Genomic DNA, 13,502 nt, shown 5'->3' on the forward strand with positions numbered 1-13,502 from the left:
AATCGGTACACCCAGTAAAAAGTTATTGCGGATTTTCAAGAGTTTCCCTCGATTTCTCTGGGATCCCATCCTCAGATCCTGGTTTCCTTATCATGGTACCAGTAAAAAGTTATTGCGGATTTTCAAGAGTTACCCTCGATTTCTCTGGGATCCCATCATCAGATCCTGGTTTCCTTATCATGGTACCTAAACTAGGGATATCTCCTTTCCAACAAAAAAAGAATTATCAAAATCGGTACATCCAGTAGAAAGTTATGCGGTATAATACAACGTAGGTCGACGAAAAAAGCGTCAAGTAAAAACGCATTATTAAATATAACTCGAAAAGTAATTATTAGATCTCAAATAAATTTAAATGGGACCAATTGGCACACACCACCTTTCGATTAAAAAAAAATTGTCGAATTCGGTCCACACAGTTAAAAGTTCTGATGTAACATACATTAAAAAAAAATACAGTCGAATTGAGAACCTCCTCCTTTGTTGGAAGTCAATAAAATGAAATTAAGTTAATAAAATGAAAATATTCCAAAATCGAAAAAATGTATCTCTTTTCGTAGCATAACAGATGAGATAATAATTATAAAAAAAATGATCCCAACTGTTATGATAAAAATAAGACATGATAAATATTTATAATATTTTTTATACAACTAGGTCGCCAAACAAAAGTACGGCTCACCTGATGGTAAGCGATTACCAGAAGCATTGCGAGCGTGTTGCCGACCGTACCCCGAATCTCCCTCAGGAGCTCTGGTCACCTTACTCACCACAGAAACACAACAATCATTTATTTATACTAACCTATATAACCATTTATCCATTCCGTACTCTCAGTTATTTTATGATATTGAAAAATTAAAACGAAAAAGGTCCAATGAAAATAAAAAAAAATTACATTTAAGTTGTTACATAGCGAGCAATGAACACTTTGTGACTGTCACAAACAAAAAAAACTGTATAATTATTATTTTATTTATTTATTGACAATTGACTTATCTCATATATAAAATTCTCGTGTCGCGGTGTTTGTAGTTAAACTCCTCCGAAACGGCTTGACCGATTCTCATGAAATTTTGTGTGCATATTGGGTAGGTCTGAGAATCGAACAACATCTATTTTTCATACCACTAAGTTAAAAGGAGGGGGATTAAGGGAGTTAATAAAATATATGGCAAAACAACGTTTGCGGGGTCAGTTAGTATAAGTATATTTTTATATTAAGTCATTTTCCATTAATTATGAATGGGTTCAAATTAAACAAATAACTCCTAAATTTCTTCAACTTTTAATAGAAACTTAAAGTGCTTCAGCTTTTAAAATGCAATTCTGGGGCGTATTTGAAAACGCAGATCGTAATTTCATTGCCCAGTTGACAAGGATCTTCATTGGGTTTTATCTGTAACAGAACATGAAATTGAAACGTTTAAACAAAATAACAAATCAAAATCAGCGGCGCATGAAATTTATGATGATCAATTTGTCATTGATTTAGGTAAATTGGATTGACCTTCAAAACAATAAATTATATGTAGTATCTTTATAATATAAAAATTAAGTAACTTATACTATGAGCTTAAAGCATTCCAGGTCCTGGTCGTTATCATAGTAGCGAATATTTCCGCCAACGTGCAGTGGAGCAGCGAGATGAATTAAACTTCGATTATTCTCCTTTATGGAGAAAAAGGCCTATGCCCAGCAGTGGGATATTACAGACTGTATTGTTATCGTTAAATTTGTACTTACTACAACTCGTTTTAATTCTACGTCCACGCACGTACATGTTTGGATACATTTCAACAAGCACCACATATTGCAATATCGCTAAATCTACAAACGAAATACACCCTCGAGTAACATTAACGCATCACGTAATAATATACCCTTAATAATCTAACCAAGATTAACTTAATCTAGTGTGAGTTTAGGACTAAATATGATAATAGGATAGTGGGTTTGGTAAACAAGATACATTGGTTAAACAAATTAGTGTTACACGAGATGGAACAACTTGTTTATAGAAACAACATCAGACCAATTTATGCTGTCAGCAATTATACTGCTTTTCTCAGGACTGAAATTTTTTCTATAGTTGGCTTAGGTCCTTAAGACTAAGATTATTAGATCTTGCCCATCTATTGAGGGCTCCGATCCGATCTGATCGAGTTTAAAACTCTTGTCCTTCTACTAGGTGGAGAAAAAAGCCAACGCACAGTAGTGAGATGTAACGGGCTGAATAAATCAATATAAATTGTCTATTCAGATAGCATATGCTGTGTTGTTACGTCAGTAAAGAATATAGCCACTCCCTCTCTTCCCGTGGGCGTCGTAAGAGGCGACTAAGGGCTAACACAGTTCCACTACCACCTTGTAACTTAAAAAGCCGAACGATGGCGGGATAATCATCCAACTGCTGGCTTTGAAATATACAAGCCGAAGACGGGCGTCTTCGGGATGACAAAGCCAGCACTGCGGTCACCAACCCAACTGCTCAGCGTGGTGACTATGGGCAACACACATGAGTTCACTCCATTTTTGGGGCGAACTTGTTGAGGCCTATGTCCAGCAGTGGACTGCGATAGGCTGAAGTAATGTAAATAAACTGTTTATAAACATATATACATATACATATTTAATATAACATATACATATTTAAAAAAATATATAATAATACACGCTTCACACTCAATGGCCCCTAGTATGACTACCTGCTGTTTCGAATATGAAGTTAATTTTTTTGGAGGAGTTGCTAGCTAGTTTCAATAGCTTTTATATCAGTCTAGACGAACTGCATGTAATCAACTATCGCTTGTTAAAATTATAACTAAACGTTAAAAACAAAAATGTTAAAAATGGCAAAAAAGTTGGAAAATATTAGCTAATGGCTTGGTCCTTTGTGTAGTGAAAAATCTTATTTACAAAAGGAACATTAAATAGATAAATAAGCAACTCCGTCTATTTACGTTTTAGCAAAAATACTAAGCCTTATAATTGAAAAGGGATTAATTTAAATTAATAAAAGACCTCAATTACTAGGAAGAACGAAAAAAGTAATCAAGGGTTGTCGATGACATCTTTTTCGCTAAGTACAGAAAATTACGGAGTGGCAAAAAATCAGTTAGTTTTTGGTAGTAACCCTGCGTAGGCTTTCAAAAAGTAATCTTTATTATTAAAACGTTTAGATATCCATCATAAGCTATCCCAAAAAGTAAAACTTAACCCTTAATTGTAAGTAATTTTGTTTCAAACGTTCTTTACGATAAGGAACTTAAAATACTGGCTATATTTACATTTTCTAAAAGTTATTACTAATTACTAAGAATATCTCGAATCTTCTCTTTCTAGGAATATCTTTATGTTTGTATTTAATATAACCTGGATTTTTTTTCTTCCAACTCTAAAATCTTGTATCTTCTATCTTTGCTTTAAAAGAGAGCAATTTTAAAGACAATCGACCACAAGTCACAACGCTTTGCCAATGCAAGTTGAGGAACATATTGAAATAAATTGTACTCTAATAACTTACCTCCTTTTCACAGTTCTCAGAAACATTTTTCATGTGCTCCAATTTCTTCATGTTGTGCAACACTAGAGGACTAACGGTCACCATAAAACCGGTTTTCGAATATTTTCCATTCTTCGCGACTCCTACCTGTTAAATAAATTAATAAAAGGTCTAAAATTTAACAAGTAAGAATTTCTCCACGTCTCACATTCAACGGATTCCAGCAGAAATTCTTCCTCTGTCAGGGGTTCAGAACACACACAATACACACAACGCTGATACCACGACAAACATCTGCATTGCCATTACAAAGTTTTTCATAAAGATTTAATTGTCTTAATTGTCATTATAATTCATAAGACGCTTAAGGCAATCAGAGATGTTTGTAAAAATTCATTTGTCACGGTAAACAGTACACATTCTATGTATTTGTGTAAATATTAAGTTATTTAATTTAATAAATTAAATTATTTGTTAAATGATTCATTCGTGTTGGCTTTCAACACAAATGACTTGGCCAAAAAAATAAAGAAATAAAAAAAATATGACGACAATTACAAATTAAATGATTTTTAAACGAATTCAAAAAAGGAGGCGGTTCTTAATTCAACTGTGCATTTTTATGTTACCTCATAGCTTTTTATGTGTCTTTTTGAGTCTATGTGTAATCAGTGTACCGATTTTGATGATTTTTTTTAATATGATGGAGAGCTACTGATTAGTTTTTAAATTATCACTTATTATTATTTGATTCTCTTCCTCCTACATGGGGAAAGAGGCATATGCCCAGTAGAGGGATATTACAGGCTGAAGCGTATTATTTAATTATTTTCTCGATGTTGTATTATTTGTCGATTTAAATTTAATTCGGTTTTTTTTTTAGTTAGTGAGCAAACACAATTATAATGATTACCTATTTATTTATTACAAGAATGAGATCATAGAAAATTATTTTATCTCATTATAAAAAAAATAAAAAAAAAAAATAGTTTTCATTAAACATATAAAAATAAACATACTTTTTCTAGAAGACAGGTGATGACGCAGGCAGACTTATGGGGGAATGGAGGGTCATCACGAAGATATTCCAGGTCAGCTTCCGTAGCGTTGATTGATACCATGCAGGAACGCGCCGTAGCTTTCAAAGTTTTATGTACTACTGCCGCTATGGCAGTATCTGTTAAAGAAGGTATTATTAACATTTTTTGATTTGACTAGCCCATAGACGCAACAAGGTACATTATCAAAGTTGTATGTATGTAATGTTTAGATGGAGGCGAATGAAAGTTAAGAGGGAGATTTAAATTAGTGAAATTAAAAGCGAAAGAGTTTACTTTCGTAATTTTTACTTCATTCGTGTGGTCTAAAACAGGCTAGTTTTTTTTTATTTTTATTGATTGGTGTTTTGGCTACCTTAGCTTATTTTTTTTATTTTTTGTGAAAACATATAATTTTTTACTTTCGTTAAGTGGGTGCGATCTTATGGCGAAATAAATATTTTCATTTAATTTCACGTAATTGTGAAGTGAGCAGCATCATTAGCCTTAGTCACATCTGTTGCAGACGATTTAAAAAAGTGTCCTCTCCACAGACAGATACTCTCGCCTGGGACACTCTTCAGGAAACACGCAGAGTTGCCTAAGCTCTGCGACACCCTCTCAACCTCACTGGCTAGGCCCACAGGAACGACGAGTCGATACGTGTGAAGCCAGTTCAGCTGCAGGAGTCTTTCGCATTTTATTGCAGCAATAAGTCAAGCAATAACTGTACCTATATTATTCTGCCTTTTTTATTTTATACTCAATTAGTAACGATAAAATAAATAATAAAATAGTAAATATCTGTATTGGTCGCAAAATAAAATATTGTTAAACATAAAAATATACTGAAATTTTTACGTAAATCTTTCCCTGTCATGTGAAAATATACAATCCAAAACAACTTAAAACAATACACATAATTATGAAATATCCGTATATACCTTGATCGTTCTCCGCCATCACATAATAAATTAAAATGAAATAAAGAAAAAATTTAAACATTTTCGACGTCGTACGTTTTAAAATATCACCAAATTAATGACGATGTAATAGCGAGGCAGCTTCCCGTCCGTATAGATAAAATCTCTACGGAAATATCATTCATTTCACGTATAGATGAACACACAGAAATTTGTAATAGCATTATGAGGGTATTATAACAAGGCAAGGTCGCGTAAATGATAGGATTTGCTCAATTAGCAAATTTATATGAAAAAGTAAATTAGTCATTGCAATCTTATATAAAACATGAATTAAAATATTTTTTAGAATTAATATTGATGTGATGATGATTTAGCCTATAGCATTTCATTCCTATTGATAGCCATAGCCTTATTTCTCCACATAAGAGAACGATCGTCCAGATAGAAATAGGATCGGAGGTTAATCCATCGCGATGCTGATACAGAAGAGTGAAGGCTGGTACAGACACAAGTGTTAAAATTTTGAAGAGGAATGGAGATTGAAATTGGACACTAAGCGCGGTAACCCTAACACCAAAACCCACCTAACACTTCATTATAATGAAGTGAAAAGTATCCTTGCATGTAGACAATGTGGTCGAATCTTTGAACAAGATTGACTATTGCAGTCACTTTAGGAAACTCTAAAAAGCATATAATAATCTTAAATAAGATAATTGTGTTTGCTAGCAAACGAAAAAAACAGACATCAATTACATCGAAAAGTAATAATACAACGTAAGTAGACGTAGAAAATTAAGAAACGCGCTAGTTGCCAAGACGATTTTCGAAGTTTAACCTCGATTTCTCTGGGATGCTATCATCAAATCCTGGTCTCCTTATCATGGGTACCACCTTTTGGATATCTTATTTCCAATAAAAAAAGAAGGATCAAAATCGGTTCACAAACATTGAAAAATATTGTATATATACAGTCGAATTGAGAATCCAGTAGCATTAGCATTAGAAACAGTAGCATTTTCTGTGGTAGAAATCAAAACACATAAATCAATGCACAATTTTTTTAATGAATTAAATAAGTTTATTGGTAATGTATTACACTAATTACGTTTACCACAGCCGATGGATCCAAAAAAACGTGTGGCACTCGGGGACTGCCGCGATAAAGCTATTGCATAGCATTTTGTATCAACTTATGCAATTATAATTATTTATTTATTTTATTTATGCAGTATTTCTTTTTCTTTGATATTAATTCAAGTTACACTTTTTGAGCGTGGTGACCGATAAGAAAACAATATTTTTTTCTTTTATTAAATAAATAAAAAGTTAATATTGTTTAAAATATTTTTATTATTTTACAATACATGTGGGTTTTATTATCTTACAGTAGCTGCTGGTTATTCAGGAATATTTATCATTGAAACTATAGGTTTATGATAACTGAAATAAGAAACATAACTTTGCGACTTAACGCACGCACACAACGCCGCACAGTGGGACAGAACCGTGCGTACCGTCTCAAAAATAGCTTTTCGTAATGTTCTATATTGAATATTTTGTTAATGCATATGTCTAACTGAATGTTCAATGCATATTATATAGCAGTTGAAATACACTATTTCTCATTTTTTGTATTAGAATAAGGCTTGCAAGTTGACGCTCAAAATTATGTCAATTATGTAGAACACAATTCCACCAGTTTACATGGTCATATTTGCATCACTTTACCAGAAAATTTGTAAGTGTGATATATGGTTAGAAGGGTGATGAAGTACTCTATTTAAAAATAATTTAAGTGAACCATTATGTGAAACCTGGGGAGGTAAAGAATTTTTATTTCAGGACCTAATATTCTATCCTTATTAGAAACTTTGCATAGACTTTTGACAGTTAGCGGTGTCTGCCCATGTTGTAATTTTGATAGCATCGTATAGAGCAGCTAATCTAAAAGTCAGGGCAAAATAAATTGAGTGCCCGAATCTGCCCCCCTTGAAATGAAACGAAAAATGGCTAATGGTGAGAAAATACAAAATATTCCAAAAATTATTTTAGTTCTGATTAATGAGATTTTTGGATATTTAGATCACTTTTGACCTTTTTTTCTTAAACAATATTATCTATTTACTCAATCTTTAGGTAAAGTGGGAGTTTTGGGTAATGTATTAGTATGTAGTATATTTTTTTTATCGTGCGGTCAGATGTGGTTAATGTTTTGTTATCACTGTGTGAATTACATGTTTCTCATATAGTTTATGTATTTCTCTATCGCGGTGAAGGAAAAGGGATCAAGTGGTATCTAGTTATAGTTGTTAGTGTACATTATCAGTACCTACCTACTACTAACCACCTTCATAGATAGTGGTTAGGAACTTGACAATGACACTAGATAGTAATATTTTTTCACACGAAATTTCAGTATAAAAGTTATTGATTTACGTTGTCATTTACCAGTACTTTAGTGTGCTTTAACATAATATAGTCTTCACCAACCTCGGTAAAAAAAAAGTAGTTAAAAATAAAAACAAAATGAGTGAATTTGTTGTGCCTCGACGAGTATTATGCGAATTTTTTATTAGCCATGGAACAAAATCAGAAGATATTCAAAAATGCTTAGAACAACACCACCATTTGTCGTCTGAAAAAAGTAAATTAATTGTGAAACGTATTCTAAAAACGCTTATAACAGCGTTTAACGATCGGTGGACCAAATCTAACCGAACTAAATAACGTTTCTTTAGTAATAATATATCGTGGTTAGACGGGGAATTTAAGGTACAATGCGAAGGAGCACCGATGGATATTACACCTACAACATCTGAAGAACGTGGACGTCCACCAAAGTCTTATGAAGATCTATCAGAGGAATCGAAAAAAAGAAAGAATATGGAACAACTGTACGTAACAAAATATATGTGGTATAATATGCCTTCTTCAGTACGTAAAATCTTAATACATGGGGAAAGTATAATAAGACATTTTGCTGTTCTGCCCATTGGTCATTTATCTGAGGGTGCCCAAGAATCGCGTAATAAAGATTACAAAAAATTCAGATTGCATCATGCTAGAAAATGCTCTAGGTCCGCAACAAACGAAGACGTATTTCATGGTCTTCTATTTACGTCAGATCCTTATATATCAAGTATCAGAAAACCATCAGTCACTATATCCAAGAAATCGTTAGAGGAAGCTAAGAACCTCTTAGCTATTTAAATCAAAATAATTTCGTACATTATTTGTAAAATATATTTTTGGAGTGGGTTATTATATATTTGTCATTTATTTAAATGTAAGATTCATATGTAATATAAAATAACATAAAATAGGTTTATTAATATCATAAAACTGTAAAATTATAATTCAATAAGTTAACCAAACCATGGTTTAATATTAAAATAATACATTTTTATTTTGTTTTATTTTATTTTATATTATTTATTAAATATTTGACAATGATACATTCATTATTGGATTGTATGTACTCTGGAGACACTACATACCAAATTTCAGCGATTTACTTCAATCAACAAAAAAGTTACAGATTTTTGAGACGGTACGCACGGTTCTGTCCCACTGTGCGCCGTGTCGAAGACTGCCGAACTGAAACGACGTTAGACGATGCACGGCCTTCAAGCCACACCTCCGTGCCCGTCGGAGTGGGGAGCGTGAGGTTTTTTTCGTTACGGAATTTCTGGATTCGGTCCCTGCGCTCAAGGCCCGCGATAGAAGCTATGCAATAGCTTAAAAAACCAATTACTTTTATAAAAATTTATTCATATAGTGAAATTTAAAATAAAACTTATTCTAGGTAACAATAGTGCTTGATCCTAGAGCCTCTATATAATTAAATTGTCATTTGTTAACAATGTAAAAAGTAAAATATGAGAATGCTGATGATGGTCTTGATTGACGTCATATATTGCAGCGGCGACTCGTGACGACGCGCGGTGTCAGCGATTCCCTTGTAGGCATTGTACGTAACACACTTAACAGGACACGGATAACATTTTTATGCTCGATACAAATACAAATGTATGCCATGTGCAGCCGCGACCGCCAGCGCAACGGCCGTAAACCAGGGCTGTGACCGCGGCGCTAACGCGTGGTCAAAATGATAAAGATGAAAATTGTCCGATTTGGTCAATTTAATTGATTATGATTTGAAAAGAAAAATTGAGTTACTCTAGAGACATTAAGTTATATGTTTATACGATTGTGTTATCCGTGAACAAAGACACGGGCAAAGCTTAAAATATACATTTGTTTTCGCAAAACTTCCTTGCTGTAAATTCTAGAACATATTTCCTCGAAGTGGTTCCCATGAGTTGCAACAAATGCGTCTTTGGGGTAGTTTTGAACTAAAATTAAAATAAAGCACGCGAAAGGAGATCTTTTAGGATTTTAAATGGATGTATGTACGTTTCTGAATTTATTTTTCAGGTGAATAATTTCGAAAAATTATTTTTAAATTTTTTATCTACTTGGGAAGTAGGTTTTTTTGAAGGTGGATTTATACGTTATGACCTTAATTTAGGCTAAGATTGGTTTAAAAAATTAAAGTAATTACTATATTTTTGAGCTATTTATTCTTCTTATTAATGTTCTGGTAGTATTTTTTTTTTTTTTGTTAATAGTATTGATTAACTAAACATTAGAAACTAATAAGTCGACGCTATGTACAATAATTTTTCATAGATAACTATATTTTTTTATTTTTTTATTTAAGACGCCGCGTTGACGCAACGGTTACAGCCATGGATTGTACCTGTTGCGCTGGCGGTTGCGGGTTCGATCCCCGCTCATGACAAACGTTTGTATTGGCCATACAGGTGTTTGCCGTGGTCTGGGTGTTTGTGCAGTCCTTGTGGGTCTCCCCACCGTGCCTAGGAGAGCACGTTGAGCCGTCGGTCCCGGTTGTTATCATGTACACCTGATAGCGATCGTTACTCGATCGTTAGTCGGAAATGAGTATTTATGAGAGATCGCATATTTCGAATTTAAGAAACAAATATAAACTACATATTGATAATGTAAGAACTAATTATGGTAAAAAAACAATTCTGTTTGAAGGAGTACAGCTGTTTAATAAACTACCAGATGTAATAAAACTATGTGATAATATGAACATATTTAAAACCAAACTAAAAAATCATATTATATCCTCACTATAGTAAATAAGAAAGCCTTCCAACGGCCCAGATGTTAAAACTGTTCTCTTGCAAATGTATAAAAATGTCATTGTATCTCATTTTAAGTGAATGTTAAATTCTTATGAGAAATAAAGTTCTTTAAACCTAAACCTACTCATAGTAGGGAATATATCCGCCAACCCGCATTGGAGCAGCGTGGTGGATTAAGCTCTGATCCTTCTCCTACGCGGGGAAAGAGGCCTATGCCCAGTAGTGGGATATTGCGGGCTGAAGCGTATATTTTTTTATTAATTTTCGCATACAACATTTAATTGTTGTTGTTCTTACTTTGAGACTAATTTTATATTTTTGTTTCCTTTAGTGAAAATCAGTTGGTATTTACTATATTGTTTTAATCGTGATCATATATTTAAAAGGCAAAAAATTACAAAGAAAGTTAATACCTACAAAGTTGGCATTTAATAAAAAGTAATCTAAGAAAAAAAAACGAGTGTGCTTTAGACACGACTGAAGTAAGACTTCTCTAGCTCTACCTAACTTATATCTCCCTCTCAACACATGTTCTCCCATTTACTCCCCAGGTGAAGCGCGTCATAGAATTATAGAGATTATAAAGATAACTATTAAGATAAAGTTTTGAAAGGCTGCTATTACCCTCGGGTACTTTAATCGTAAAAGAACTATAATGTTTATAATAATTATTACTTTATATATTGAAAAGCTTTAAATTACCCTCCATTACTTTTATATCAGAAGAAGCACATTTATGATAATTATTACTTTATATATTCCTTATTCATATTCTTAATGTATATAATCCTTATTCTTAATGTATATTTAAGAATAAGGTAAATAAGACAAACGTAATTGTAACCATTAAATTATATTATCATTGTCATATCATTATTATTACACTGTCACAAAATCACAAAATAGTTGTAATGTGGAAATTGTGAATTGTGAAAATGTGAAACTGAATTCCAATATAACATCATAAAGAATTGAGCAATATATATATGAAGAAATATATAACATATGTTATAAGGGGAACATATGTTTTAAGGGGAATGTAATAAAATACCTCATAGTACATAACTCAATCCTGGTCGGCTGCTCGTCAGAGAAAAAGATGATTCGCCCACCGACATGCGATATTTATAACCTAGTATAGGCCGTGATGTCAAATCATCATCTACATTTTACTTTTTTAAAGAATATGAATCATGTGAAGTGTTGCCACTACAAAAACTAAGCATAATTAAATTAAACAAAATTATAAAAATAATATTATGTAAAGTAAATATATGGTAAAATTAATAATTAATTCTTACGTGCGTAAGGAAGTTTTACTTAAATACGTGTTACATTAGGTATGCAACTTTCCTATTAAACTGCAAGTCATATACAACAATTTTAAGAAAAAATAAGCTTACAATAGATTTACAAAGTTATAAAATTACCATATTAAAAAAAAAGTTATTTAATTTTAAAATCTTTTTGACAAATAGCAATAAAACAACAAATGAAATTTATTTAACTAAGTTTGTATAACATCTTTGAGTATTTAATTTAGACGCGTTGTAACATATTGTAGCGTTTTAACTGAATTTCAGCGTAATAATTCTAAACACAAACTTAATTACACGAATTTTTGTTGATAATATAAAATATTTCATTCTAATATAAACTCTATCGCGTACACACAAAGATTAAAATGCTATAACATAATTTCGTTACATTGATAATATTTTAGATGCCAAATACTTATTTATAATGATAGAGCTCATTACTGAGATTTAATAACGACATTTATAACAACACGAACTAATTTCATTATTATAACATATTATTTTCACTAAGTCTAATTACCGGTGGGTGGATGACACGGGCAGATATAAATGTAATTAAAATTTGTATTAATTTTATTTAATAACTAGCTGTGCCCGCGACTTCGTCTGCATCAAACTTAAAAAAATATAAATTTAGTTCGAAGAATTAAAAAATAAATAAGTTTCTAAAATATAACTGCCAGTGAAACTCCATTCAAAATCGGTCCAACTGTTTCAGAGATTAGCCGGAACAAACAGACAGACATAATAATTGTAAAAAATGGTATTTATATGTACCGTGTATACATCCATATGTATTTAGTAAAAAGAGGTAATTTTAATATTACAAACAGACACTCCAATTTTATTTATTTTTATATAGATGTAATAAAAGATGATATGAAGATCCTGAATCTGCACATATAATAAAATAATAGGAAAGTCAAAACTGTACATTGAATATTTTTTTAAAAGAATACTTGGGATGTGATCTACAATCGATACCGAAGCCAAAAATATAGATTTTAGAATTTTTGTCTGTATGTGTGTCCGGGATAAACTCAAAAAGTACTGCATGGATGTACTTCAAATTTGGCACGAATATTATTAAAGAGTCGGGTCAACATATAGTCTACATATTATCACGCTATCACCTACGGGGAACGAGTGGTGAATCTTTATTTCTTCAGCGCATTCTGTAACAACGTGTAATCTAACGACGCATATTTGAATGTTGTTGTTATTATGTTAATAATCATGTCATAAGCTAGCTTCACACTATAAATAAAGACATTCTGTAGTAAATTTAGTATCGTACCCGTGCGAAGTCGGGGCGGGTCGCTAGTATAAAATATAATAGATACTTCTAGTACGATTAATGCAACTACGGATACATAGATGTTATATTGACGACGCATTGGCCATGTCGATTTTTGTCGTGGAGCTTATGTATTGTGTATTTCATCCCACACACGGAAGAAAATCCTACTGGTCGTGAAGTATTTATAAGCGTTTATATGCCGTAACTGAAGTGGAGCAGAGTTGTGGATTAAGCT

At 32.3% G+C, this 13,502-nt stretch overlaps 1 protein-coding gene across 1 annotated transcript; it reads right to left on the minus strand.

The window, feature by feature from the left end:
* Positions 1-1,272: 1,272 nt before the first annotated feature.
* LOC123662877 lies at positions 1,273-11,844 on the minus strand. The gene is made up of 4 exons (XM_045597660.1): positions 11,700-11,844; positions 4,525-4,682; positions 3,527-3,652; positions 1,273-1,399 (listed from the first exon to the last, which is right to left on the minus strand). Exons 2-4 carry the CDS (start codon positions 4,624-4,626, stop codon positions 1,310-1,312), a joined length of 318 nt encoding a protein of 105 aa, XP_045453616.1. The 5' UTR covers positions 4,627-4,682; positions 11,700-11,844; the 3' UTR covers positions 1,273-1,309.
* Positions 11,845-13,502: the final 1,658 nt, after the last annotated feature.

Source organism: Melitaea cinxia, chromosome 19 (genome assembly GCF_905220565.1).
Source record: "Melitaea cinxia chromosome 19, ilMelCinx1.1, whole genome shotgun sequence".
In the NCBI taxonomy this organism is placed as follows: domain Eukaryota; kingdom Metazoa; phylum Arthropoda; class Insecta; order Lepidoptera; family Nymphalidae; genus Melitaea; species Melitaea cinxia.